The sequence below is a fragment of the Chiroxiphia lanceolata genome, chromosome 8 (assembly GCF_009829145.1).
Source record: "Chiroxiphia lanceolata isolate bChiLan1 chromosome 8, bChiLan1.pri, whole genome shotgun sequence".
In the NCBI taxonomy this organism is placed as follows: domain Eukaryota; kingdom Metazoa; phylum Chordata; class Aves; order Passeriformes; family Pipridae; genus Chiroxiphia; species Chiroxiphia lanceolata.
The window spans coordinates 8,729,651-8,756,880 of NC_045644.1; the positions used below are offsets into that span (position 1 = coordinate 8,729,651).

Sequence of the window (27,230 nt, forward strand, 5' to 3'; positions counted from 1 at the left end):
GAGGAACTTTTTACAGGGCATGTAGGGATAGGACATAGGGGAATGACTTCAACTGACAGAAGGTATATTTAGATTAGATATTAGGAAGAAATTCTTTACTGTGAGGGTGGTGAAGCACTGACACCGGTTGTCCAGAGAAGCTGTGGATGCCCCATCCCTGGAAGTGTTCAAGGCCAGGTTGGATGGGGCTTGGAGCAACCTGGGCTGGTGGAAGGTGTCCCCATGGCAGGGGGGGTTGGAACTACATGATCTTTAAGGCCCCTTCCAACTCAGGCCATTCTATGATGCAATAAAATGAGAAAAAAAATCCACCTGATGAATTACACATTCAAGATAACTAACAAATTGGTTCCTTATTCTGAACTTCTGAAACTAATGCTTGTTTTTTTCAGAGAGCAACAGAAAATTTTTGGGGTATCTAGACGCTGATCTAAGGTTTCCTGGCTTCTATCCAAAGGTAAACAGACAAAAAATTGTGAAAGTTGTGCTAAAGTGTAAACAATAATACATGCCCAAATCAGCCTCTTTATCTTCATCTTCCAGCAGAATTTGCAATCTGTGAACAAAGTAGCAAAGCTTTTTCATTCTTCAAAATGGCATGTGAGAACTGAGAGGCTGAAACACTGAATTAGGAAAGTTGCTTAAAAACCAAACACAAGAAAATAATAGTTCAGCCCTTGCCTTACTGACAGGTGAGATAACAACCATTTCTGGTACCACAAAGAACTCTCAGATAGACTGGCATTTCAATGGAAGGAAAAACCACACCAGCCCATATGGTTCCCTTAAAACAATACTCCTGGGTTCATGACCAATTTCAGTTAGTCTTTAAGTAAAAAAAGCAACAACAACTGACACTGGGGATTTACTGACAAGTGTCATGAATAATGGTGACTGTTTTAGAAAAGACTGTATAAAAATTCTTTCACTACTGCACTTTATTAATATGTGAAAAATACTATCTTCAAACTTAAAATCATCTTCTCAGCACTGATCATCATGACCAGAGAAGGAGCCTAATCCAATTACCACTGAGGCATGGTAGAAACTCTTCTAGTTCAAGTAAGAAACTTGCACACACACACCCCCCCCATATTCCTGCTAATTACTGTGGCAAATTGAGGGAATTTTACTTGCAAAACCTTTAACCACTAAAGGTAGAGTTTTGCAATACAGCTTCAAGCACCTGACACAAAGGTTAGGGGTTACCATTTTTCTAGCAAAAGATCAGAACCTCTAAACATGAATGTAAATAATCCATTATTAAATATACAATTCTGGTTCAGTGGCCATTACAAAAGTGGGGACTAACAGTGACTTCAAAAGACTCTGAATCAGGCTTCAAGAGTATAATATTCTTCACAATATCATATTTTCAAGACCAAAGACTTCACACAAGTCTTTACAGAGAAATCATAAAAATAGGAAAGTGATTCACCCTGCTTGAAATGGTTGACATTTAATTTTTGCCATTTAGATATTCAACCATTATCTACCACCTTCTATAAAATGTAAATTGGTATGTATCAGAAAAGCTCCAGCATGGTTTTGTGGTGTTTTCTCTTTATATATATACATTGCAGAGAGGCACATTCTTTGTTAGAAATCACCATGAAATTCTTCCGTAGAAACTTGAACACTTCCTTTCACAGAAAATTTTCCATGAACCTACGCTCTTCATATAAGGCGGTCACATCGAGTTAAAGCAGTTACTCAGTTTGCATAAAATTAGAGCTGCACCTAGTTTAAGATGTATTTTCAAAATACATGTGTCATAAATGTCATTACAGAAAAATAAGCAAGATACTTCTTTTACAGACTGGAGAAGGAGGCTATTCCTTCCAACATTCTATTACAATTTAATAAGGGCACGAAAGGAATTTCGAACTGTTAGTCCAGAATGATCTAGCTACTCTAACAGTATGTCCAGTGCAAAGAGCTTACAGTAACATCACAAAGTAACACCAGCTCTTTCAAAAGGGCTCTAAAAATTGTTGCTCATTACTTAGATTGGCAGACATCCAATATGTCCACAACTGGCAGCAGAGTCTACAGTATTACAATGTTATTGCTGCTACTGTAATGTAAAGAAATGAGGTTGTGATGATAAATTTTCCCATTAAGCTGTAGGGAACTCTATTTGAGCAGGTATATTATTTCTTAGCTCTGTCATACATTTCAGGAAAAAACAGAAAAAAGTTATCTATTTTTACTTTATCCTGTAGAAATGGTGGATAGCAAAATGAAGTATGAAATTAGCTGGCTTTGGGTTAGTTGGTTAAAAATGTGTGTATCAGTTCAACTTGAGTTGAGCTGCCTTGGTTGGTACCAGTTATCTGTAAAGGCTGGCTGAATGAGACTCCTTTCATCATACAGGCACTGCTACCTTTGCTGCAGTAGTAGAGGCACGCTTTGATAGCCAGGACAGCTTCAGCTGACACACAGCTCCTGGGTAACTGAAAGGGAATGACAGTTTGACAGGAAACATCCTTGATTTCTCCAGTCAGACACTGTCCTGGAAGCAACCACATATTATCTGTAAGCGAACAAAAAATTTTATCATTAGGGTATTTAACATCATGTCCGAAACCTACATAAAACATGACAACAAGGACTTTCTTTTCACATGAGACATTAGCAGAGATTTCCTTCCTGATTTTTCCAGTTGTGAACAACAAAAAAAGCGAAAGTAATTTACAAATGTTTTTTTATCAGTCATTTAAAGATGGAGAGACTCACAGCTTTGCATCAGCACTGCAGGTGTATATATACAGCATATCTTACTCAACTGCAATAGAACTGCAATTTCTTCTATACACTCCCACATTTGTATCAGAGATCTAATACACCAGGTAAAGTATCTGCCATAAATGCACAAAACTGCAGGCAAGTTATGACATTTCCAAACAGCAGTGCTGGTCTTACCAGTGGGTTGGTGCACTATAGCAATGTTCAGGCTGACTGTGAGAACAAAACTTGAGTTTTACATTACTTAAATATTTGAGAGCACATGAACTGAAAAATGACTTGCACAATACATACACTTAACTCACTGCATTGTACTCTGTATTTTACTGTGAGATGGATGAAATGCTCTTTTTGGTTTTCTAGAAAATACCTAAAAGTTGGTATTTATGAGCTTGAAAATTTATGAGCTTGAAAAGACAAATTTCACTTGCTTACATTTCCAATTTTTACTAACCCTTGAAGCCATCACATATATCTTTACTTCAACAATATTTGGAGATTCTGTAGGCTAAAAAGTATGCCAACTCTCCTGGAAACAGCCTATTTGTACTCCAAAATCACAAACTGGGATAAGAAACTACATTAAATTATAAGGCATACAACACACTGCAATGTCTGTATAGTATTTTACAAGTATAATTGCAAATATGAATTATAAGAAAGGAGGTTCAAAGCGCTTAGGTATAAATGTATTTCAAATACTTTCTGGAAGAGACAAGAGCCAGAAAAAAGGAATTTCTTTCAGGAATATGCTTTGTCTTCATGGTAAGCTTTCTCCCAGAAATAAGACAGTAGGTCTGGAATGAGCTGTACATAGAGACAAAGGGCAAGCACTGAAGGGGATCAGTACCTTTTCAAGCCCTCTCTGGCAGCTCATTCCAAGGAAGTTTAAAAAACATAAAATAATGCAGCATGTAATACTTCAAGCCCAAGCAGTCTAACAGGTGTTCGCTTTTTGCTAATATTTGCACTCCAGCTGTTAAATGTATCAACTCTAAATACCACGTATTGCATCACAAGGTCAAATGGGAACACAGGACTGTGAGGGACATCTTGATTCATCAGACTGAGATCCCCTGTACTGCAGGACATGATGATATAACCCTATCTTAACTAGTCCTGTTCAACTGATAAAACATAGGCACGCTACCTTCTGCTGTGATAAACCAGGAATTGGGTGCTTCTTCATTCAGTTTTGAATCTGGAGGAAGAGTCAAGTTTAGTAAAAACTGAATTGTCTGCCCAGGAGCTACAGTTACTGCAGGAAGTTGAACATTTGGTGCGGATTTAGGCAGTTTTGGAAGGTTTGTTATTTTATCCTTTTGTACAGGCAGGTTATCTGGAACATCACATGCTTCTGGCTTCAGGATAGGCAACTATAAGAAGAAATCAAGTGAAATATTTATTTTTATTTGTACTGAAAGCAAATGGGCTTTCACAATACAATTACAGTTTCAAAGCTGACAAGGACAAGGAAAAATGACACATGATATTATGGCTATTGGCCTAAAACTTTCTGACAGAGTGCAATAATACTACAAAAACAAAAGGAAGGATGAAATATTTTTTTTAAAATGAAAACCCTCTGATTTATCCAAATAAAAGCAATATTTACTATTAAAACCAAAAAATCCGTAACTACTTTAGAGTATCCCTTAATTTAACATTTTAACAGTTGCATTACATTTTTACTTGAAATAAAATGTAAAGGTGTTTTCTTCTAATCTGGTGGTAAACTGCATGCTTTGGTAGTAAAATCCAAGATTTTAACTACGCAGATTGCACAGTAAAGTAGAGGGGAGTTTCCCAGAAAAGCCACCAACACGTTTTATGAAATGAAAATTTAAACACACATTAAGACTATGTACTATTAAACGCAAGAAACATACAAGAACACAGCTGGACCATTATATCATAGACATATATAGTATGTCTATATTTGAAAAAATCATTATGACATAGTGCCAGTGTAAGACGGAGAGGAGCACAGTTTTTTTTTAGAAGCAAATACAGCAGTGCTCAATTATGACAGTGCTTTTGATTTGACAATTTGGAAGCCCACTATGTATCCTGCTTCAAGTCACTGACCTCCCAAAATCATCTCTTACAGTTTTTATAGGTTTTGGTAATTGATTTCAACTTCCAATTGTTACAAAGTGCTCATGAAATGCTTTTCATACTGAAAAACTGGGCTGTACTTTTTAATAACTCATATTTCTGTGTTACTCTTTTCTAGAGGATTGTCATTTTCTGCTTTCATTCAAAAGCTGCCTTTCCAAAGACCAAAGCTTTCAACAGCCCTGCTAATGGACAATGTTTATTTGCCTGATCATCACAGAACACTCTGTGAATATAGCTACTGTACCCAAAGTTAGCTATATCATTTTTATACCACTTGCTAAACTTATATCAAGGAACATCACTATCAGCCTGTTTAATAATATTACTTGCCATGGAAAGATTTTTGTTTCCAAGTCCAGCACTTTAATCTGATGATTATTTGTGTCTGCAACATACATCAAGCGGCCATTGTCTTCAACACACAAACCTCCTGGCTCATTAAAAGTTGACTGTGTAAAGCTGGAACCAACAACATTGCCTGCTTCTCCTGTGCCTGCCAGGGTAGCACAGTTCTTCATCTTGGGATCTACAACCTTAATCTAAGACAAACAAAGACACAAAAAAACTTCACTGAAAAAACCCCAGCAGTATTTAAAAGTTCTGTATTATCTTATGTCCCACATTTTCAGAAGATAGCACTAACTTTTTATTACCTTAACTGCGCATCCTGGAGTTATCATTCTTTAACAAGTGACATGTCCCATCTGCCCTCCCCATTCCCTGATGGACTTTACTTCTTCCTTTGGTCTTCATTCAGTGTTCCTTTCCCTAATTTCAAAGGTATCTACCTCTCTAATATAAAATGGCTTGTTTTTCTAATGTTTTTTGCCTTTCTGGAAACATGTGCGAAACAGTAGGAGTATAACAGAATTGGCAGGCTAACTTCTAGATTATTTTTCTTCTAAAAAGAAATGTATTTTTTTTCTTAAAGTAGTAACAAAAAGTTTACAATATTTTATACAATATCTAAAACAAAATATCATTTGCCACATAAATTTTGATAAGCAGTTAGTGTTATATACCTTATTCCTCAAATTAAACTAATTACTTGTCTTTAACACATATAATCAGTGTACAGTTTTAGACATGAATGTTTACAAAACATCACATAAGAACAATCATAAAAAACAATCTTGCTTCTCAGAGTTCCATGGAAGCAACTCATAATTCTTCTCAAAACTTGGGTGGCTTTTTTAAGGGAAAAGCAAGTCCTTTTGTTCTCTCAGTTTTATCAAACCTGCAGTATTCTTTACTAAGCACTCCTAGCTCTTTTATTCTACTTCAGAATCTTTGGGAGACACAAGGAAAGAGTCTTTAGTCTGAACTGTAACTTGGCACTTTAAATTCATCTCCCCCAAGAGACCATCACATCAACACAAAAGAATGTGACAGCAAAACAATGGTAAATAAAAGGACCCATAGGGAAGGAAGGAAGGAAAGAAGAACCCACAAAGAAACTCTCATAATTAGTTTCCTCAGCTTGACAGAAACAAGCACAATCATTGTATGTTACTAAACAATTCTTTGTAGTAATACAAATTCCAATGTCTGTATATAACAAGTTACTATATGCTTACCTTGTGATTATAGGAATCTGCCACATAGAGCAGCTTTCTTTTCTTGTCCCATGTTACTCCTAAGGGATGCTGCAGCTTTGCATTTATGCCCGCTCCATCCACATCACCAAAGGCAAACAAATTCTGAAAACGTGTTTTATTTAATTAATACACTAGATTATTCAGTGTTGACATGAATGTAAATGATTGTAATTAAATGGAAATTCACCGACTTAAAAAAAAAAAACAAGACAATTTTAAAAGGATATTAAAAACTGGGAAGTGTGGATGCTAACCATGGAAATGAAAACTCTCACATCTAAGTGATAAATATGAATCCAGCTGGTTTAATGACCACATGATGCTCAATTAAATTGGCTATTTTAAATATAACTACTACAACCTGAGCGTCACAACTGGCACACATTTGCATTCCAAGCAGTGAAGTTAGAAATTGATGGCCATGGAAACTGATTTACCCTCTCACCCCAAAGTGGTTCCTCCAGGTCAGGCTTGAGGAATATTAGTAGGGCAGTGTGGGGAAGTTTGAAGTGATTACCAATGGATCTCTCTCCCTACAAGGTGCTTCACCGCTCCATCCTTCAGCGAGACGGTTCGCAGGTTGCTGCTCTCGCTGTCCGCCACAAACAGGCAGTTCCAGGGATCCTCGGAGCCAGGGACAGCCCCGAAGGCTGGGCAAAGCCTGCCTTGTGTGGGTATGCATTGTTCCTGTTCTCCTCATTTCCACTCCCAGCAACCGAAGGCAGACTCCTTTCTTTAAATCACTAAAGGAAAATAGGGCCCAATTTCAATACTGAGTCTGAAATATCTCAGACATTATGCAAATAGAAGCTACACTTGTGAGTTATAAAACCAACTGTACTGCAGCACAAAGAATCATTCAATGCTTTTGTGCTAACGTTTTTATCACCTCAGTACATCATTCATTACTAGGTAACTTGGCAAATGCAAGGAAAAGTAACATTCATTATTATGAATGCACCTTACCAAGTCATAGCTGTATAGCAAAAGCAGTATCTTTAATTTCATCCAACAGAGTGGGAAAAAGCAGGCAGACTTCAAAGCACACACGGCTTTAAACTAAATTATTTTAGTTTAATTTGATTATCTCTCTCTTTGGGTTTGAAAGCTGTTTATCACGACAAACAGCAATTTCACATGTCTCTTAGCATGGTTGCTTACCTTCCCTTTGGTAGTTTTCCATCTTCCAACATCAGTGCCCATATCTGATGGGTGCCTGCCATTGCTATCCATAAAACATCATCTTCCTGAGTTCCTGAAGCTTTTAAAAAGGATGTATATGCCAGATGAAAAAAAACCATTTTGGAATTGTTTTAAAACAACAAGTCATCAAACCAACCCTGCTGTCCTCCTACTCCAGCTCATTTTGCCATGGGGAAGAAAATAAAACCCAACCAAAAAAACAGACTAAAAGAAATAGAGAGAATATCTTTCATCTACCAAAACCTGCTATTTTTCTTCTGGTTTTTTTTTCCAGGGCTATGAAGATAGTGGTTTTAATATCCCTACCTGATAAAGGCAATGTTTCAAATGGGATTTGCTCTTTGCAACATTTTGCTATTGTGTCTGTTTCACCTGTTATTTTTTGATTCATACCAGCCAACAATAATACATCTTTCTAAGCATGGTTTTGGGGAGTGCAATCTGAGGTTTTTTACTACACTAGTGACAAAATGATATACTCCAAAAAACTACTGGAAGTTTTTTACAGGTTTTGAAAGAAAATCTTTGTGAACAGAACGGTGATATTCAAAAACTGCACTAAAATGGGGACACTATTATCTTTCTAACATGCCCCATCTAGTCAGAGAAGATATAAACATGCTTTTTCTAATTGAACGTATCAGGTATTGGAATAACCATTAGCCACTCAACAGAAAAATACCTTCAAGTTGCTCACAGAAACCTTTTATTCACATGAATTTATGAAGCATTAAGTATCTCACAGCTGTTCCTGAAAATAACCTCATGGATAATCTTCTCCCACCAAAATTTTGGAGTTTCAAAATAAAAGCAATGTTATGTGAAATGCTTGCAAGCACTATCAACCTGAGAAGTTAGTCCAAAAAATGAAATTACCACCATTCTCCCAACTGAGATCCTGCTGTTTTTCTTCTAATCATAAATCTTTCCTACACTACACACTGCAAGAAGGGGAAAAAAGGCACTTCTGTCTCCAGATCAATTTTTTTATACTGTGAGCTCTCTGCAGAATAGAAGTGGTATGATTTAATGTAGTTTATCTTCAGCCTTTTCAGTTTCTTGGATCAAGATACAAGTTTCCAAGACTGTTATCAAAGTAACTCTGGTGACTCTTTCCTGCACCTCCATGTGGCTCCCATGTTTTTTACATAAACTAGAGCTCCAAAATTAAAAGTCAAATTTGCAAAGTACCTAAAAGCTTTTTTTGAGCAAAAAAGGTTTGAAAAATGAGTTGCAAAACAATTTATGAGTTACTAGAAATGCTACCAAGATTCCAACAGTGCCAAAAACATTCCAATAATAAAAACCCAGAACAACACCTCCCTGCCCAAAAAATCGCTTTTGATTAGAGCTTGTTTCTAAGAGATTTAAATTGAGAAAACAGCCTATGAGATCATTTCATACTTTCTATACAGTAAATGCCCAGCTTTAGGATTTTACATTTCCATTATGCATATCTTGCACTTTTCAGATGTTACTATTCTAAGTACTCCAGAATGAAAAATGTTAAAATCACTGGTCTATTCACAAAGTGAGCTTTTTATCTTGCTATGCTGTGCAATTCATTCTGAGGAATCTCAAAGAGTGCTTTGTTAATTATTTAATATTCACTTTATCCACCAATTATATGAAGGAGTAAGACTTGAACTGTTCCATCCATCTATCCAATTCACTAATACCACACACTGAGAACTCCCTTGTGGCAGCTATGTGTCGAAAATTGAAAAGGTTTCTTACTCTAATTCTACACACTAAAAGACCTTTCAAATATAAGAAAAAGTATCAATATCAAATTCAAATTTTACTGAATATGTAAGGGATAAAGATCCTTTCTTCAACTAGAGAACAAGGCAGTAAAATAAGTAGAGCTCCATAACCATCATAAATTTTAACTCAACTTTCTACTGGATGGCCATTAGAACAAAGAGAATGGATACAAGCATGGAAACTGCATGAGCATACTCAACTGTGGAAAATATGTCAGAGCTTTAATTAAAAAAATTATATAAACCATAAAAGTAAAACTAATGCTTATAGCTGCACAGCTAAGGTATTTTATCAAACAGTGGTCCTCACACTACATATTCAATGCTTTATGTTCTGAAACAAAGAGAGAAAAACTTTTTCTTTTAGGATAGAGTAGTTTGAGGACGTCACCACTGCTTGTTATCCTTGTGCTGTTCTTGCAGGAGAAGCAGGCCAGAGAGAACCAGTATGTAAAATTATGGTAATGCCATCATTATCATAACTCCTTATCATCCCTGAATGGAAAGAATTTATTTTAAAGAACTTATTATAAAACAACATAAAAGAACAAAGCAATTCTTTACATTTATTCAATTAAGCACTACATTCCAACCTATCTTGAGCTGTTTTAAAAATCCAGTGTAGTTTCTCCTTATTAGGGTATGTGCTTTCTTATCTTTAGTGCTGCCTGTATCAAAGTGAGGTATGGCTTGCAAATGTGATATGCTTATGTTACAAACATTCACTAATATTGAACCAGAGCTCTGAATGCATCAGTATTCCACATCATGATACTTCAGCAATTATATGATGTTTCAGCTCCTGAATGTGCCTCTTCTATACATCTGTGTTTTAAGAGTTCCCATTCCTGTCTGTACACATGCACAACTTCAAACAGTAACACTGCTGACTATTAACGGTGAGTCAATCTGAATGCACAGAAATGATTTTGTTTTGCACCAGCCAACAGCAACATCTGTTTGAAGGGATTCCATTCCCAGGACTGCCCACACTTCCAGCTTTCCTATCTGGGGACTGCATGCTTGCTTCCAGTCTGGGAATTAAAAGCCTGGGAATCAAAGTTACATTTTGTGGCTGGCACCACTGACATTTTCTAAATAGACTGAAGTCTGAAAATATTACTCCTGTCCTAATTTTATCTTTAAAGGAAATAAAAAAGCCAACAAGGAAGAAATCAGTAGGTATGTTCATCTCCTGCAAATTCTCAAGGAGCAAAAGGGGCTATACAACACCAGACAGGCACACTGCCTCTATGCACAGTGAATGCACATCTCACCTTCTCTTAAGTCAAGGAAATTTAGCAAATTAAATGCAAATCTGACTCACAGAACAACTAGAGAATCATCATTCCTCTTCAGTGAGACAGACACCAAAGCCCTAAAGGCATGCTTTTGCACTGGAAGTCTGGACTGTTACAAGCACACATCATCCTTTTCGGACAACTAAAAATTAATTTTCTTTTTTTTTTCCTGTGCTACCTGGAACTCTTTCATATTGTGTTGCTCGTGCAAACAGCATAACCCTTCATGAAATAAAATGCTTCTGGAATTTTCCTCCCTAATTAACATACCTTCTCTCTCACTAAGGAAATCCTTGGACATAGATATCAAAGGGATGTCATACAATGGGAGATAACAGGGAGGTAAAAATGATGACTGTAATTAAATATTTTTTATTTCTTTCACAAGTTTTCTAACTCAGGCCTTCTAGCTGTAATGGCAGTAAATATTTTTTAAAAAATCCAAAGCAGAAGAGACTGCATTTGTAAACATGAAAGAACAAATTTGGATTATTTAGTGTTGGGATACATAACTAAACTACTAAAAAAAAAAGCTAAATCTTGTTATGTGTTTTACTCATTCCTAATTAAGTACAGCAACACACTTGACTTCAGCACCACAGTCTCTCTTGACTTCCAACACCCACATTCCACATTCACAAGCACTTTCAGCATCAAATGGTAACAGTTAAAAAATGTGCCTCGTTCTGACTTCAGCATGCCTGACAAAGCCTCTCCACGACTTGCTATGGATGTTTATTTTCAACAGTTTTGCATCTGGAATTTTGCAATAAAAACTGTATCTGATATCTCAACTAGTCTTTAGAATATGATTTGCAGTTTTAGCTTCTTTATCATGAGCATACATTTAATTCATAGAACAAGATTATAGACTGTGGAACAAAAAGAATGAGAACTATCACTCCAGGTACAAATATCATAATTTTTTTATAGTTTCAAGTCATAGACTTCAAAATTATTCTAAGTTTGACAACTGTTAAGATGGCAACTCTGCTAATCCAAATGCTTCTTTTACTGCAGAAAGTAATCCTCATCATCATGCATTTTGTCAAGATGTAGATAAATCCAGCTTAGAAAAAGTAGTCTGTCAAACTAAATTGTGAGATTACTGTTGAATATTGAGTCACAACTCCCATACACCCTTTCATTAAGACTTTGGTCTTTGTATATCAAAGGCATGATACTAAAATACTAACATAGGTACCTAATTTCTTGATCTGAAATACTAACAACTTTTGTTGCTATTACTATACCACAAACCCTGAATCTCTTAAGTTTTGGCTCAGAATACAGAGCATTCAGGCAACAGTTTAACTCGGTTCCTGTAGAGATAAATTCTTTTGGGCAGATCACACAAAAAGCTACTAGTTCCAAAAGTTTCTCTCTCCTCAGTTTTCTCCCCAATGCTTAAAGGAAAAAAAAACCCCAACTCAGTACAGAACCGTTCATAAATTTGTTAGGACATGTTAAATCTATATGTCCCTCTCTGTGATTTTGTCAAGTATGAGTGGTTGACCCACTCAGACAACGTACAGAAGAAGATGTACTTCAGAAGTCCCCCCAAAACAAGACTGGGTAAGGTACTGCTTCACTGCAGCCTGCACTGACTTTTTATTTCATATTTTAAAGACTTTCACTTTAAACAGTCTAAACAAAAAAACCTACGTAAATTTGCACTTAACTGGCCCTATCTTTAGTTTTTTTTTTTTTTGAATATTTTTCTTTGAAATTTCAAGAATTTAAAATAAAAAATAATTGTTATTTACAAGTAATTTAGGATCCCACTCAAGAAGACATGTTCAGACATAAACAGTTCATGTACGATCTGAGCTCACCCAGGAAGTGCTAATTGCTTACTGCTTAAGTGACTATTGTTTTGGGGTTTTTTTGGTAAAATTAGGGAAGAATCACCACGAGTAATTCAGAAAAAAAAAAAAAAGAAAAAAAGAGTTTGCTCTGGAATGCAGTGGTACTGAATAATCCTCTAGCAGAAACACAGAGAGGAAAAAAAAATCTTACATACTTTCGCCTTTTAAGGGCTATAAAAATTGTACCAGTGTGATAAGGTACTGTACTTTCATTTAAATAATATCTATGTAAAACTTAAATTGACGTAAAAATTTCCAGCTGGTTTAGTGAAAACATGACCAATACTGTACTTGGGAGTGTCTATAAACTTACATCATGCAATTTAAGACCAGATTTTGGAATGCGAAACACACGGTTATGTCACCAAGCACAAGTCATTGTCCTGTTCCTTCCAGCAAGAATGCAGCTATCAAGAACATTTCATGCTCAAATCAACTGTGCATTAAAGTATCACTTGCTTTCAACACCCACTAAATAAAAATAGAAGGGGACAACAGAGAAAGCACACAGTAATTTCATAATGTATTTTTAAGCTGCCGGCCCTCCCCTTCTATTTCCCGCACAATCGGTGTCAATGCAAATTTCAGCACCACCCTCAATAAAGCCAGAATTTAATCCATGGAGTTCATTCAAGAATTTTAATGGGAGGGCAAAACACAAGCTCATGGCCAACTAAAGAAATAAAAGAGATGACAAGAAAGAATACTGTCTGTCTGAGTCCTACCATGTGTTTTTTGTCTGCACTAATTCCCCTGCCTTAAAGGGGGACATTTGTGCCAACTTTCTTTTAAATGGTGTTTCACATTCAATCTCTTTGTCTCAGACTTCAGCATTTGTAAAAAATGGGACAACAAAGCCCTACTTACGAAAATACTATGTGGATGCTTAAAAGCACGCCACTTAGTAGTATTTGTTCCAAATACTAACCTATTCACATCCTCATAAAGCTTTTCTCACAATTTTTAATTTCTCAACAACTATATATCAAAAATTTAAACAAACAATGAAGTCTTTTAATTGATTAATATATATACTCTAAACTGTATGTAGGAGTAACCTCAAGAAATATCAGCAATACAGGAAAAAAATTTCTTTAGGAAATTAGGAGTTAACCTTTCCCCTTTGAGACTTCAAAAAAGGTCAGCAGTAGTACATAACCAGCTTAAACATTTAAACTTCCTTTTTTTTTTCCCTTTCATGTTCTTGATAACACGGCTCTGCACATTGAAAGGAAACTCAGAAACATCACTTGTTTAAAAATTATAAAATCCATATTAAAAAACTCAACTATAAATCTATCTTCTGAAAAATAAAAAATGCCTCCTGCACACAGTTTCAGCTACACAGATCTAAGGAAAATGGGAAAGTATGCTATTATTTCCCATAGGCTAACCAGTTAACACAAAAGTCAAACTTTTAAAATTTGTCATAATGAACCTAAGTTGTTGAAGTGCACGTTACCTCTTGCAATTTGTACAGAGATAGATATAAGCATATGGAAAAAAAGGATATTGCTGTGTAGATGCAAACAGAAGTAATTTTTTAAACTCTTATTAATTACTTCACCCATCCAGATGCCTAAATAGGCACTGGCATAGCAGTTTCAACATTGACAACAGGGTATGTAGTTGTAGGACAGCACTCTGAGGGGCACAAATGCATCCTTGAATATACTGGGTAGTAACAGAAGATCCCATTGGGCTCAAGCAATTTGCAACTTTGCAATCTGCAACTCAACAATACAGCTCTGACAAATACTGCTGCATTGTTGACAAACTATTTTGATGTCTGGCAACAAACTTAAAGAAATCACCGCAACTTATGACAGTAAAAAATGCTTGTTCAAAAATGCACTGCAAACTATTAAATCAAAAAACTCCTGGTTCCTCATGCTCTGAGACAGACTTCTGTTTGCATTCTACTCAGTATAACTCTCCATTTTGACAACTCTCTCTGGTTATTGTTTTCTAAAGAATTTTGTATTGCCATTACAGTAATCTATATTTTCCCCATTTTATCTATTTGGCTTATTATCGTCTCACCAAAAAAAAGACTTTAAATTGATTTAATCTCTTCTTAACTGACAGTTTATATTATATTTTTGCAGCAATCTAAACAGAAAACTGACTAGTAGGTTCTACCTGAGATGAGAACTCTACACTGGTCTGAACAGAGTGCATTCTGAAGATGTGATTTTATGCAAATGCTTATTAAAATTCAGCAGTGTTAAACAGTGCAGATGATTAATCTTCTACAGGTGATTAACTCAGTAAGTATAATGTTCATGTTGATAACAATATCATATCAATTAACATTTAACAAGCAGAGCTTTCAAAAGTATCAACATATTCAGTTACTGGTAGAAGCAGAAGAGAGCACCATAAAATTAAAAGTAAAATTATAGGATATTCGAATAGTTCTGTTAACCAGCTCAAGTTTTGAAACGCTAATCAGTTATTAGTCTCTTTGCTGATTTGCGAAACAGCTCTGCAATAACATCCCACAGGGATCAGATTTTCTGGTTCAAGATCTCCTGAAACCATACCATCTACTCGTACAAGTCTACTGGTTCACAAAAGGAACATCAGATTGAAGAAGATTCACCAAAATTCATGCCTGCATTAATAGCAACGTGCACCCAGTGAGATTGTCTTTCAGGTATTCCTCCTTTCTCTTGCAAGTAGGATTCCATACGCTTAATTTCCACTGGAAGGGTTGCTGACAAAACCTTTGAAAAAAGGCTTTTTTGGGGGTAGAAGACATGTTAATAAAAGCATTTATTAAATTTATCCTAGTTGCTTATTAAGTACTCAAGGCTGCTGGTGGTACTCCGTCTGTACTGACAATATATTTGTACCAGAAGATCTCTACACTATCAGCATTTATGAACAAGCTCCACGGACCTGCTGGAACAAGGCCAGAGCAGGCCACAAGGATGACCAGAGGGCTGGAGCACCTCTGCTATGAAGACAGGCTGAAAGAGTTGGGGGTTGTTCAGCCTGAAGAGGGGAAGACTCTGGAGACTTTAGAGCACCTTCTAATACCTAAAGGGGGCTACAAGAGAGCTGGACAGGGACTTTGGCCAAGGGCATGGAGTGACAGGACAAGGGGGAATGGTTTCAAACTGAAAGAGGGCAGGTTAGATTAGATATTAGGAAGAAATTCTTTACTGTGAGGGTGGTGAGGCCCTCTGACACAAGTTGCCCAGTGTGGATGCCCCATCCTGGAATTTGTTCAAGGCCCAGCTGGACAGGGCTTTGAGCAACCTGGTCTAATGGAAGTATCCATGCCCACAGCAGGAGGTTGGAACTAGCCGGACTTTAAAGCCTGTTCCAACCCAAACCACTCTAGGATTCTACGTTCCCTTAATCCTAGTATGAGTATGTCTTCCTTCCTCATAACTGACCCAAGATTTTTAACAAATGCTGCATGTCAATAAAATGTTATAATTTACTACACTTGCAAAGACCTCTGTTCAAGGTATTAGAGGTAAATCATGCTACTTCCCCACCCTATTCGAGAAATCTGAACATGAAAGTCAACTTTTTATGCTGAAATAACAATCCAATGGTTTTATGCCCCATTAAAGAATTGTTCTGCCATGTTAAGAACTGGCATCTGCAACTTTTAAATTAAATTGAAATGGAAACAGGAGAAAACTGCCTCACAGTCAATAAAACATGGCTGTTATGAGATGTCAACTTCAGGTGTATGTAAGTGAATCAGCAAAGAAAGCTACTCAAGTCCCCAGAAGCTGATTCTTGCATCCTATTATGTAAAGATTTATTTTACCTCCTGATGCTTCCAAGATTTGTTCTGAGGTATTCCTCTCCTATCTGACTGACTCTATCATGACCTTGAGCCTAATGATTTTATGTCACCTAAACAGGAATAAACAGAGGTCTCCAACCTAAAACTATTTTTATTTCCTAAACCCAAATATTTACAAGTGGTCAGACATATCTGTACAGTCAAGGAAAGGAACTCTGTACAACGCTTCCTCTTGTATAATGTAGCTGCTGCTTAAGCGATCCTGGCATAAAGCACTGGCCTAACAAAAGCAATCACAGTTTCCTTTGTATTTGGGTCCATTAACCACATAACTTGCCTCAAAAGAATTTTCTTTCATCAAGTAATATTTCAGGATCCTAAGCAGAACTGCAGTTACCACTTGCAATTGAAACCAGGGTTTTTACACTCAGTGTATAGAAAACTTAATTTTTTTATATCTCAGATTAATACCGAAACAAGGAAACATACAGCAAACAGTTATGCATATGTAAATATGAGATGTTAAAGCTCAACTGATACACTACTTGAACTTCCAAAGATCACATCCCACGGAGAGCTGATGGGCTGTTCTTCTCCTTTTGCTCCACCTTCCTTATCAACACCTTGTATCCCAATGCCTGCCACAGTGGTCACCATCTCTAATTCCAGGTCAATCTATGTGAAGCAAAATGACACACATTGAATACATAAACTTAACCTGAAGTTACAGATAATTTAAGTTAGATGTCAAAACCAGAAAAATTCTAACAAATATCAGGTATTTATTTATGTAGGAAAATAATTAATTTTACCACAATGCTTGCTGATGGGCAAGGGAGCGTGAGTGTGGGGAAGAAGCAGGTAGCATGAAAACCATGTGCCTGGAACTCTCTTCCACGTGCAACAAAAATTAACACTGCTCTGTCAAGATTTGCTCGGCAGCTGTAGAAGAAAGCATCCCAATTTTCCAGATAAATACTTAAATAAACAATGGATATGACTGTTTATTTTAAAATTCTATAGGAACATGACGTAAAAACTCAGATACTGTATCTCCCATCTCCATATCAAATAATCTGAGCAAAGCAGATCATTTTTTCAGTTATTTCATGCCCTAGAGCAAAAAATGATTTTATTTCATTTCTGCAACCTAATCCCTTTATTTTTCCTTACCCTTTCACTTACTTTCTAAGTGACTTCCAATACCTCCATGAATTATCAGGATGATCATGTAAAAAGGGAGTCTTTCACATACAGAATCTTCTAACTCTGTAGCAGTAAATGCACTCCTTTTGCAAGGTCTATGGTCTGCACAAGCATTTGAAATAATTTCCTGTAGCTATTGTGTTACTTTAATTCTTGGATACCATCATGGCACATTTCGATGAAAGAGAACAGCTTACTATCATGGAAATGCTGAAGCAATATGATCCAGATCTTCAGGTGTTCTGTGCTGTGTTTGCTACCTGCAACACTTAATTTCCTGTGATCACCAGGCTACAGTGGTGAATATTAATAAGATGAGGACTCCGGAGAAATGACTTTGGTCACCAATCAGGCATAATGGTGAGGATCTGAGTACAAGATCTTCTGAGATGCATACAATACTTTAAATAATAAGGCTACATTATACTGCATCACCAAAACTTAACTTCTGATTATTTTAAATTTCACCTAATCAAATGTAAGATCCAATTCCTACATGCTAAAACTCTGCAAGTGTTTAATCAAAAAGAATACACGTGCAGCCAATTCTGATATTAAGGCAGTTACCTGTATTTTAGAGACCCAATCAGTTAAAGGAAGTTTAGATATTCACTGAAACACAGCAGTACAATAACTTTAGATAAGAATCTGATACTACTGGAAGTGAAACAAAACCAGTTTTTGCTTCCCGTACTAAGAATAGATGTTTCTCATAACAGGAAAGTAATAGTGACTAGGAAAAAAACCACAACAAAACTCTGTTATGCTATAATGAGGAGACCATCTCATCTTCAATTGACAGGAAGCATAAAGTATATGTAGCCTTTAAAAAAACCAAACAAACCTGCATAACAGCATTTATTTATAAGATATTGGACCAAATTTTCTTCCTGACATTAAGGATATTCAGAGAGTCATTCATTTGGTGTAAACTTTCACTTGCGTAAGTAGAATACAGTAAAGATTAAATTTTTAGTTTCCTTATGGAAAATTTACCTTCCTAATTAGGTGATTTTCTGTATCGGCTACATAAATAACATTATTTTTTATAGCAATCCCTTGTGGTGAGTTGAAGCTGCCTCTGAAAATTTTCCATCTCTTCTTCCACTGTTTGGACCTATAAATAAAACAAAGCAAACTTGAAAGTAATTTTAATAAAAGCCATCTTAAAGTCCATACATTTAAACCTGTAAGAGAATTACATATTCTAAGAGCTGCTCTCACAGTGCCTTGTACACTTTACATCATTACTATTTTGTGTAGTCTCATTTTAGTCACTGTGATATGTAATTAAAATAGCCTGGTGCTAATAAGTTTTGAACCCATTCTGAACAAGTTCTCTGCTTCTTTAAGCTCATATTTCAGAGAAGTCTTAGTAAGGTTCTAAATAGGGTTCAAAATTGTACTGAAGGACACCAGCAACAATGAAAGACAAAAAACTACAGCTCTTCCATTCCCCAATATATCAAAACAAGCCAACAGGAAAAACTTTAATTTCTAAAATTCTACTTAATTTCATTAGTTTAGATTTTTGTGTAATCACAAATGAAACTAATATCTGATTAGCAACATTTTCTCATTAATAACAATAATTGGGTAAAAGATGACATGGAACTAATTACACAAAATAACAGCGAGAATGATGGAGTGACAGTCTTCTGCACAGAACAATCAAGAAACAGAATGGAACATGACCTGAACATAAAAGTATGAAGGTAAGCATCGTATTTCAGAGGGAGTAGCATTTAAAGTGCATTAGCAGTATATGTCAGCAGGAGACATTTAGGTATGAGTTATGTGTGTATCATGATTTATGATGCAAATACAACAATTTCAACCTTTGTGCATGCCCACGTTTATTGCTGTATTATCAACTTCATTACATTATTTTCTGCCCACTGAGTCATTTAACTGAGTCACTGAAATACGCAAACTTTTACAACCTACTGTCAGAAGTCCATTTAGACCTTAACAGAGATGAAGGACTGAAGTACTGGTGTATCAGACTCCAGTAGTTTCCCTTGTAAGCATGAGGGTGCATATCCCCAGGGAAGGGAATAGCACAGAGTGCCAGAGGAAAGACGGGTACCAGTTGGGAGATTAGGACACTCCCTCTGAATTCCTGTTTAATGACCATAGCAGAACACTACTGGGTAACTTGAGGGCAGAGATTAATCTCACATATCAAGCAGAAACCAAATTCTCTCACTTTTGTCATAAGAAATTCTGACTGTACTTCCTACATTTAGACTAACGCCTTAATGATAAATCAGGTTAACTTGGATAAATAGTCTGTCTATCCCAATACACTGTTACCTCAAACAGCAAGAGATTTTTCCTTCCTTTCTTTAAACAGCAGTGCCACTGGTATTTTTATGAGGTTTGTAGGATTCTGCCATGGGGCAGGCATTAGTCAACACCAGACTAAGTAATACAGGACACATCGGCACACAGGTCCTGATTCTGAGACAAAATGAACCATTGTTTTCAATAATTTGGGGATTTGACCACTTCCTAAATCTGTCTATCATGGTTGCTCGTAGATGGACTGTCCGAACAGCTATGTACATGGTGCATTACGATGCAACTTTGACCATTTTAACCAAAATTCAACATTCTCTTCTTCTATTGGAAAGAGAGGCATTAGTCTGTCTTTTCCCTACCTTGCTGCTTAATGCGGATGTCACATCCCTTATACCTAAAACCATTGTAACTCTCTCAGAAGAATACAAATGTATTTTCAAAATTCATACTGGACATCACATGAAACAGGAACTTTAGTCAATAAAGCAATGAAAAAAATTAGGCATCTCAAACAATTTTGCATTAACAGAGTCCACACTGATGGTCTTACACTATATACCCCCAAATCAATAAAAGTGATTTTAGTACAAGATAAAATTCTGGCAATACTTATAAACTGCCAGGTCCTTCAAGAAAAGAATCAGCCTACCAGGCCCAGCGAAATCCTCTACTCCTAAACTGAAATTACTATGATAAACTTAGATATATATACACCCTTACCTCCAATAGTGTGTAGAATTTGTCCATTTTACGAGTAACCAAAATCCTATGGTGTCCAGTGTCTGCTATTACCAGCCTTTCTCCTGAATTATCTACAGTCACTTTGGCAGGAAACAGCAGAGGAGAAGGTGGGAGGGAGTCTCTGTACAGCTTTATTCCAATGCTGTTATCTTTGATTTGTCCTCTTTCCTTGTAGAATTTCAGTGTTATAGAAGTAAAAAAAACAATTTCTCTCTGTGTCCCTCTCCAACAAGTGAAAACAGCATATTTCCACGAGGCCCAAGGATGACCAGGGTTGGCCAGCAGGACACTTCTAGTTCATGCCACAGTGTTGCATCTGCGTCGTTTACTACAGGGTGGACAATATTGTACCTCAGAATGGCACTTTTAATGTTATCCAGAACCTTCTCATTTGGGAATTTCGCTGAATGGACACCAACAATAACAAGACCATCTGAAAGGAAAAATAAAGTTGTGCATTGAAATGTACTTGAATTAAAAAAAACAAGGAAAAATGAACCACAGTTATCTCACAATGTGACTGACTGCTTTCTGGAATGACAGGGAATTTAAACAAACAAAAAGCAATTACATCTCAGTAGGAATACAAAAAACTATGTATAGAAAATACTGAAACTTGGAAATAACACTTCAGTGAAATTACTGAACTTTAGGACCATTACTTTCCCAGCTGGTTGACATTTAGTATGTCATAAACTGTTTTAGTTCCTGAACCTCTATATACTAAGGTAGAAAATATTTTCAAAATAATTATGGGTATGTTGTAGTTCAACAGATACTTTGGGTTTTTTTCAGATGCTTATGACACCTAACTGCCTTCTGATTGTCTTATACACAATTATGGTATTTAATTTTTTTCCACCATTAACCAGAGCCACAAAAATAACATTGAACTCTAGAAGTCCAGAGTTACCTTGATATATTTATCTCTAGATAAACAGCAAAAAAATAATGTATAGGCTTCTGAAATCAACACAGTATTCTATATTTCAAATAAAAATGTCAGTGCTGACAACTGTGACAAAATGACAAATAACACCTGCTACAAACCAGGCAGTCTTGAATATAACAATTTCACAGATACAGAATTAAAGAGTTGCTATAACTGATAGAGTCTTTATCATCTCCATAGTTGCAGAATGTTGCAACATCAGACAGCTGAAGTTGTACTGTCATTAACTGCTGAACTCCAACCACCAGGTCAAATATTTAACTGTAAAAGGACCATCACCAGGGCTTATATTTGTCCTTCAAAAACATCATTAAAGCTAGAAAGACAATTCTATAGTGAACACCTGAGCAACACAAATAAGTCATAACACCCCCTCATGAAGAAAATTCTTGTGGAAACTGATGGATGCTATGCTGAGAAATAACAATATGCACACCATTTAAAACACTTCACTTGAAGGATTACAGCAGAGCACAACACTGGATTTATGCCAAGCTATTTCTGAATATTAAAAGTACTTCCTCTTATAGAAGTAATTTCTGGACTGCTGATAACATGAACTGAATATGCACTGGGGTTCAAAATAACTTTCGGAATGCCACTTGAAACACAGAAATAGCACCACTGAAGATAGCAGCGAGAACATATCAGATAAAGATCCTGGACGACATTTAATCCTATGGAAAGCAGTCTTCATTTTGAAACAGATCTCCTGAAGTTCCAGACAATAGAACTATGGCACATATACTATGATTATAATGATTTAGGATCATCCTGTATACTCTCCTAAGTTTAAACTTCTTATGTCTGATGATCATATTGTTTAAGATTCAACATACTCCACATAAGAGGGCACCTGAACCACATAAAAAGTAATCAGAGTATCAAAAATGTACGTACACAATGCAAAATCAAGAAATTTATTTCTTATAACTAAGAAAAAAATAAGCAGTATTCCTTCAAATATTCAAAAAAAGATTAAAGATCCAAATGCATCATGAGATAGATGCTCTGTTAAAATAGGATGCTTTGTTCTTCCAACTTTTATCTTTCTCAAGTTTCTTAAGTCAACAACTCTCCCCATCTCTTTCTCCTAGTGATTAGTAATTCACATTTATCTTGGGTGAAGAAGATGCATACTGATACAAGTTCATGTACTGAAGTATTTTTCAATGGTTAAAAAGCCACAAGCCTTATTGCCTTGATATTTTATAATATTACTGTAATGCTAAGATTTACACACTTAGGACAGCAAAGAAAGATTAAATAATTCTGGAAGGGTTGATAAAAAAAAGCCATGAAAACAGCAGAAAAGGATAAAACCAGAGATCTATAGTGAAAAAAAAAAATCCAATTTTTTCTCTTTGTTTGAACCATCAAGCACCTTAATCTCTTCCTGGATCCAACTGTTATCCTCTGCTTCCTAATGGATTAAATTTAAAACTAATGTTCCACACACCTGCTCTTCTTTCCCTTTACTTCCACTTTCAACCCAAGTATCTTTTTTCTCACTCTGGTTCCTGCAGGAACAGGATAGCTCAAATCCAAAAACAATTTACAAGGACAGTTCAAATACAAAAATCATTTATCACCATCAGCAAAGTACTTTCCTCAAGTAGTAACTCCTATGACAGGAAGTTTAATACAAGTCAAAGAAAAACACATCTCCAAGTGGACCTTAAGCTCAGAGTGCTGCAGCCTCCTCTACACCAGTATAGAGATGTACAAGCAGTTTAAAGAGAAAGCTTGGGGGGAGAGGTTGTTAAAATGAAAATTTTGTTATCAGCTGATTTAACAACTTAGCCTTATATAACAGATATTATAACTATACTATAAAATATTTATAATTTAAATATATTGTTCATGATATAATCAATGTAATCTTCTGAAATCTCAGGCTACACCTTCTTCCCAACATGCCTAATATCCACAGCAGTCCACTTATCATTTGCTAATCACCTTCCACTTAAAACTGACTCCCTCTCAAAAAAATGACATGAAGGTTTTTCTTTATTAGACAAAGTTCCTAATATTTGAAACATTATTCCACACTTCAATTTTGTCAAAGCAAACAGCTAAGCTTTCCAAGGTAGAAAAATCAGTTTGAGTCTTCTGCAAAGTGCTCTCTAAATGTATGTAAAAGACTATGTAAATTTCAAAGGTATTGCAATCTCTTTTTCTAGTGAAAGAAGGTAACACATGAAAAAAAATGCTGCTGAAATTAATCCCAACCAAACAGTAAAAGAGAATCAGACTTAAGCATTTTAAGATACTTTTATTTATTACATATAGTACAATATTTTAGGGCTGAAAGTAACACTGTTCTTTATCACAGTTCAGTCTGTTAAAATATCCATGATAAGTAGTAGCTGACACACTGTGTAAAACCACAGCTTATCTCTGACAAGTCATCATGATGACAAGAGACTGCATTCTAAACAGAAGTACCCTGCATTTTTATTCACTCAAAGTGGGAGACAGATCAGACGTGACATTAAAGAGCATAATTCCCTCTCTAGAATACAGGACTATTAATGGTATACAATATGATGCCAATATCAAAAAAATTTTAAAGCAAGCTTAAATATTTTGTTATTTGAGTTCCAATGGAAAAAAAACCAAGTAATCTTAATTATATCCATACTACCACCTTTACTGTATTCTTCTCAGTCAAGTGTAAAGAGTTACATATAATAACTTTGAGCTTGCATCTTACATCATTGAGTAGCTTTTTGCAAATAGCCTTATTGAAAGATATCAGATTTTAAGCACATATCCCGTTTGTCTAATTATACAGACACAACAGACACTTTATTTAACCCTATTTAAAAATGTGATGGAAATATACACAGTCACCTTTTTTAGGTTACTTAAAAGATTAGAAGACATTTTTAGACACCCCTGAAATATTGCCAGGAGCTTAGTAACCAGCAACAAAGTGACTCAGCTACTCCGCCTGCAACACTGCCAGGAAATTCTATTCCAAGCAAACCAAAGCACTCTTACCTTTATCAGAGTACTGGTGCTCTAAGGCGTGGAGATCAGGCAGCAGGTGCAAGCAATTGATGCAGCAATAAGTAAAGAAATCTAACACAACAACTTTTCCACAAAGGTCTTTGAGAAGAGAAATAGGACCTTCAGTGTTTAACCATTGCAGATCTGGAATTCAGAGAACAGTGATACCCAGTTAGGGAAAGGGTAGGGAAAGGCAGACACTTATACCTAATTTACACAAAATGCTCCTGGTATATTTAACTTAAAAAAAAAAGTTCGACATTCCTTTCTATTCAATAGAAAAGGAAACAAAAAGTATTTATCCAACTCATTCTTATGTTCCACAATTCTTCGTAAACATTATTAACAAGATTTACTGTATTATCAAAGTGTAGTTTATAGCTTTAAACAGGCACCTTTTAATTGAAAGAACATGCAAGTCTCAGAAAAATTCCATACATTTTAAAACATGATTTACGTTATTCAACTCCCAACAACATCACATGGGTAACAACCATTTCAAGCTCACAAAGGCTAGTAAAAGTTAGAAAGTGTTAAACTCTTATTGATTTTTCCAACCGTTTTGTAAAGAACTGATTTCAGAGATCATTGAAATATTGTGCTTATAGATTTGATTTTGATTTTCAAAGTTTGAAATGACAGGTATAAATTAATTCTGTTACATGGGAAGAAATACAACATTTTCAGATAGACCCAGCAGGAGTCACGGTCAATTATTCTAACAACTTGACACAAGACATGAAAGTATTCTTTCCTCACTGGTAACTGATATTCCTCTGATCCCATTAAATGCTGGTATCAAGATAAGGAATAAATATCCTAGAATATGGTCTGCCATTATCTCTTAACATTTCTGAAAATCTTAGAGGGAAAAGACAGATGTGATACAATGTTAACTTGGACTAAGCTTTTGAAGGCCTTTTCTTAAAAAATGAATGTTGACTAATCTAAAAATCCTCAAAAGTTCCACTGACAGTTTCAGCAAACTAAGTTCTTGCAGCCCCAGAAGTTATTTCCGCTGAAGTCAGCAGGAGCTGTTTTCTGTTTCACTAAGAGGAAGACTGATCTCGGTCTCCATACTTATAAACATAAATGAATTCACATACATTTAGCATTGGTGACAATAATAAGAATAATTTATCAAGTGTATGCATTATTTCCATAGTATAGGGGTTTTACTTTTAAAAGGAAAGGGTAGTTTATTTTGCTGCATTGCTCCCCTTTTCACTAGAACTAAAATACTTTTAATTAAAAAGCACTTGAAATGAAAAATGTTGGCTACCTATTTTAGAGAGAAAATAAGTCTTGACAGAACACTGGAAGTGAAACAATATTTATCACAAAAGCTAAAATTCAATTCAGAGGTCCAAATCTACACAAAAAGAAAATTCCCTTTGCTCAGTGGTTAAAAGTCATAATTCATTCCCATGATACATGTGTTAACCCTGAAGTTCACCTCCTGAGGTCTCTGTCTGGCAGTCAGATGTGAGCTCCAACAGCTGCAGAGAACCTCACTAAGGTTTGAAGGACTATGAGCAGGACTTGCAAGATCATACAAGGTTTAACCCTTGATTTCATCCTTAGGACAAGAGAGATATAGAAGCGCATTAAATGTGTGAAAGGGGCAAACCACAGAAGGAGGGTCAATGACATTTCCAGCCCAATTTGTATGATCCGGGACATGTAAACTGACAATCAGGGGTAAGTCATGGGGAGAGAGAGATGGGGAACATCCTAAAGGATACTTAGGGAAACCAAGGGAGCTCAGGGGAAAGCTGGGAGTTAGTAAGGTTCTCACTAGGACCAGAGGTGACAGATACCAATTCACTGTACAGATAGGAAGAGCTTTATTAAAAAAAAAAAATAAAATTAAACCCAGTAAATTATCGAAGCTAGCAGAGATTTAGAAAAGGAGTTTTAAAGAACGGGGGTTTTGTAACAGGGGGATCATGTTTAAAGGGGTTCTTTCTCCCAGGATGACACCTCCTGTAGCTACAAGCGCCCTTTACAAGAGCGGCTCACGGGGCCGCCCCCACCCGGCCCTGGCCGCCGCGGGACCTCCGGGCAAAGCGCTCACGGCGGGAGCCGCAGCTCCGCCACCTCCCCGAGGAGGCCCCGGGCCGCGCCACCCACCTCCGCCGAGCTCGGGCACCGTCAGGTCCCGCTCCCGGCTGTCCACCTTCTTCAGGTACTGGTAGACCAGGTTCTCCTTCTCCTGGGCGGTGTCGGCGTCGAGCAGCGCGTACTCGAGCTGTGTCTGTGCGGGCAGCAGCCCCGCCAGCCCGCCCGCCGCCATCGCCTCGCCCGCCCGCTGTTACGGGCCTGGCGCTTCAGCGCCGCACATTCGGCACCGCCCGCGGCGCCGGGCGGAACGCCGCGATCGGAAAAGAAAATAAACCACAAGCACAGGCAGGCGGTAACGCGCCTGCCTTAAAGCGGGACCTCCTCACTTATTCCCTGTTTTTACATATCCTTGGTATCCACAGCAGCACATTCCCGAAGGGAGCCCGCGGTGGACATTCCCGCGCGGCAGATTCAACACAGCCCGACCGGCGGCTTCTGTGTTTGTAAGGTGTGAAAATTGAGATGTGCCGGGACAAAGCTCAAACAAGCAATTTAAACGCTGAGATTTTTT

General features: G+C 36.6%; 1 protein-coding gene across 1 annotated transcript; it reads right to left on the bottom strand.

The window, feature by feature from the left end:
* Positions 1-216: 216 nt before the first annotated feature.
* On the bottom strand, positions 217-27,095 carry NHLRC2 (NHL repeat containing 2). The gene is given in 17 exon segments (XM_032695111.1): positions 217-2,536; positions 3,899-4,124; positions 5,196-5,408; positions 6,447-6,569; positions 6,985-6,998; positions 7,001-7,093; positions 7,096-7,182; positions 7,185-7,210; positions 7,629-7,728; positions 16,923-17,052; positions 18,580-18,659; positions 18,662-18,700; positions 20,608-20,637; positions 20,640-20,828; positions 20,831-21,061; positions 24,587-24,739; positions 26,729-27,095. Coding segments are annotated over 17 exon segments (2,163 nt in total). The 5' UTR covers positions 26,892-27,095; the 3' UTR covers positions 217-2,270.
* Between the last annotated feature and the right edge of the window lie 135 nt (positions 27,096-27,230).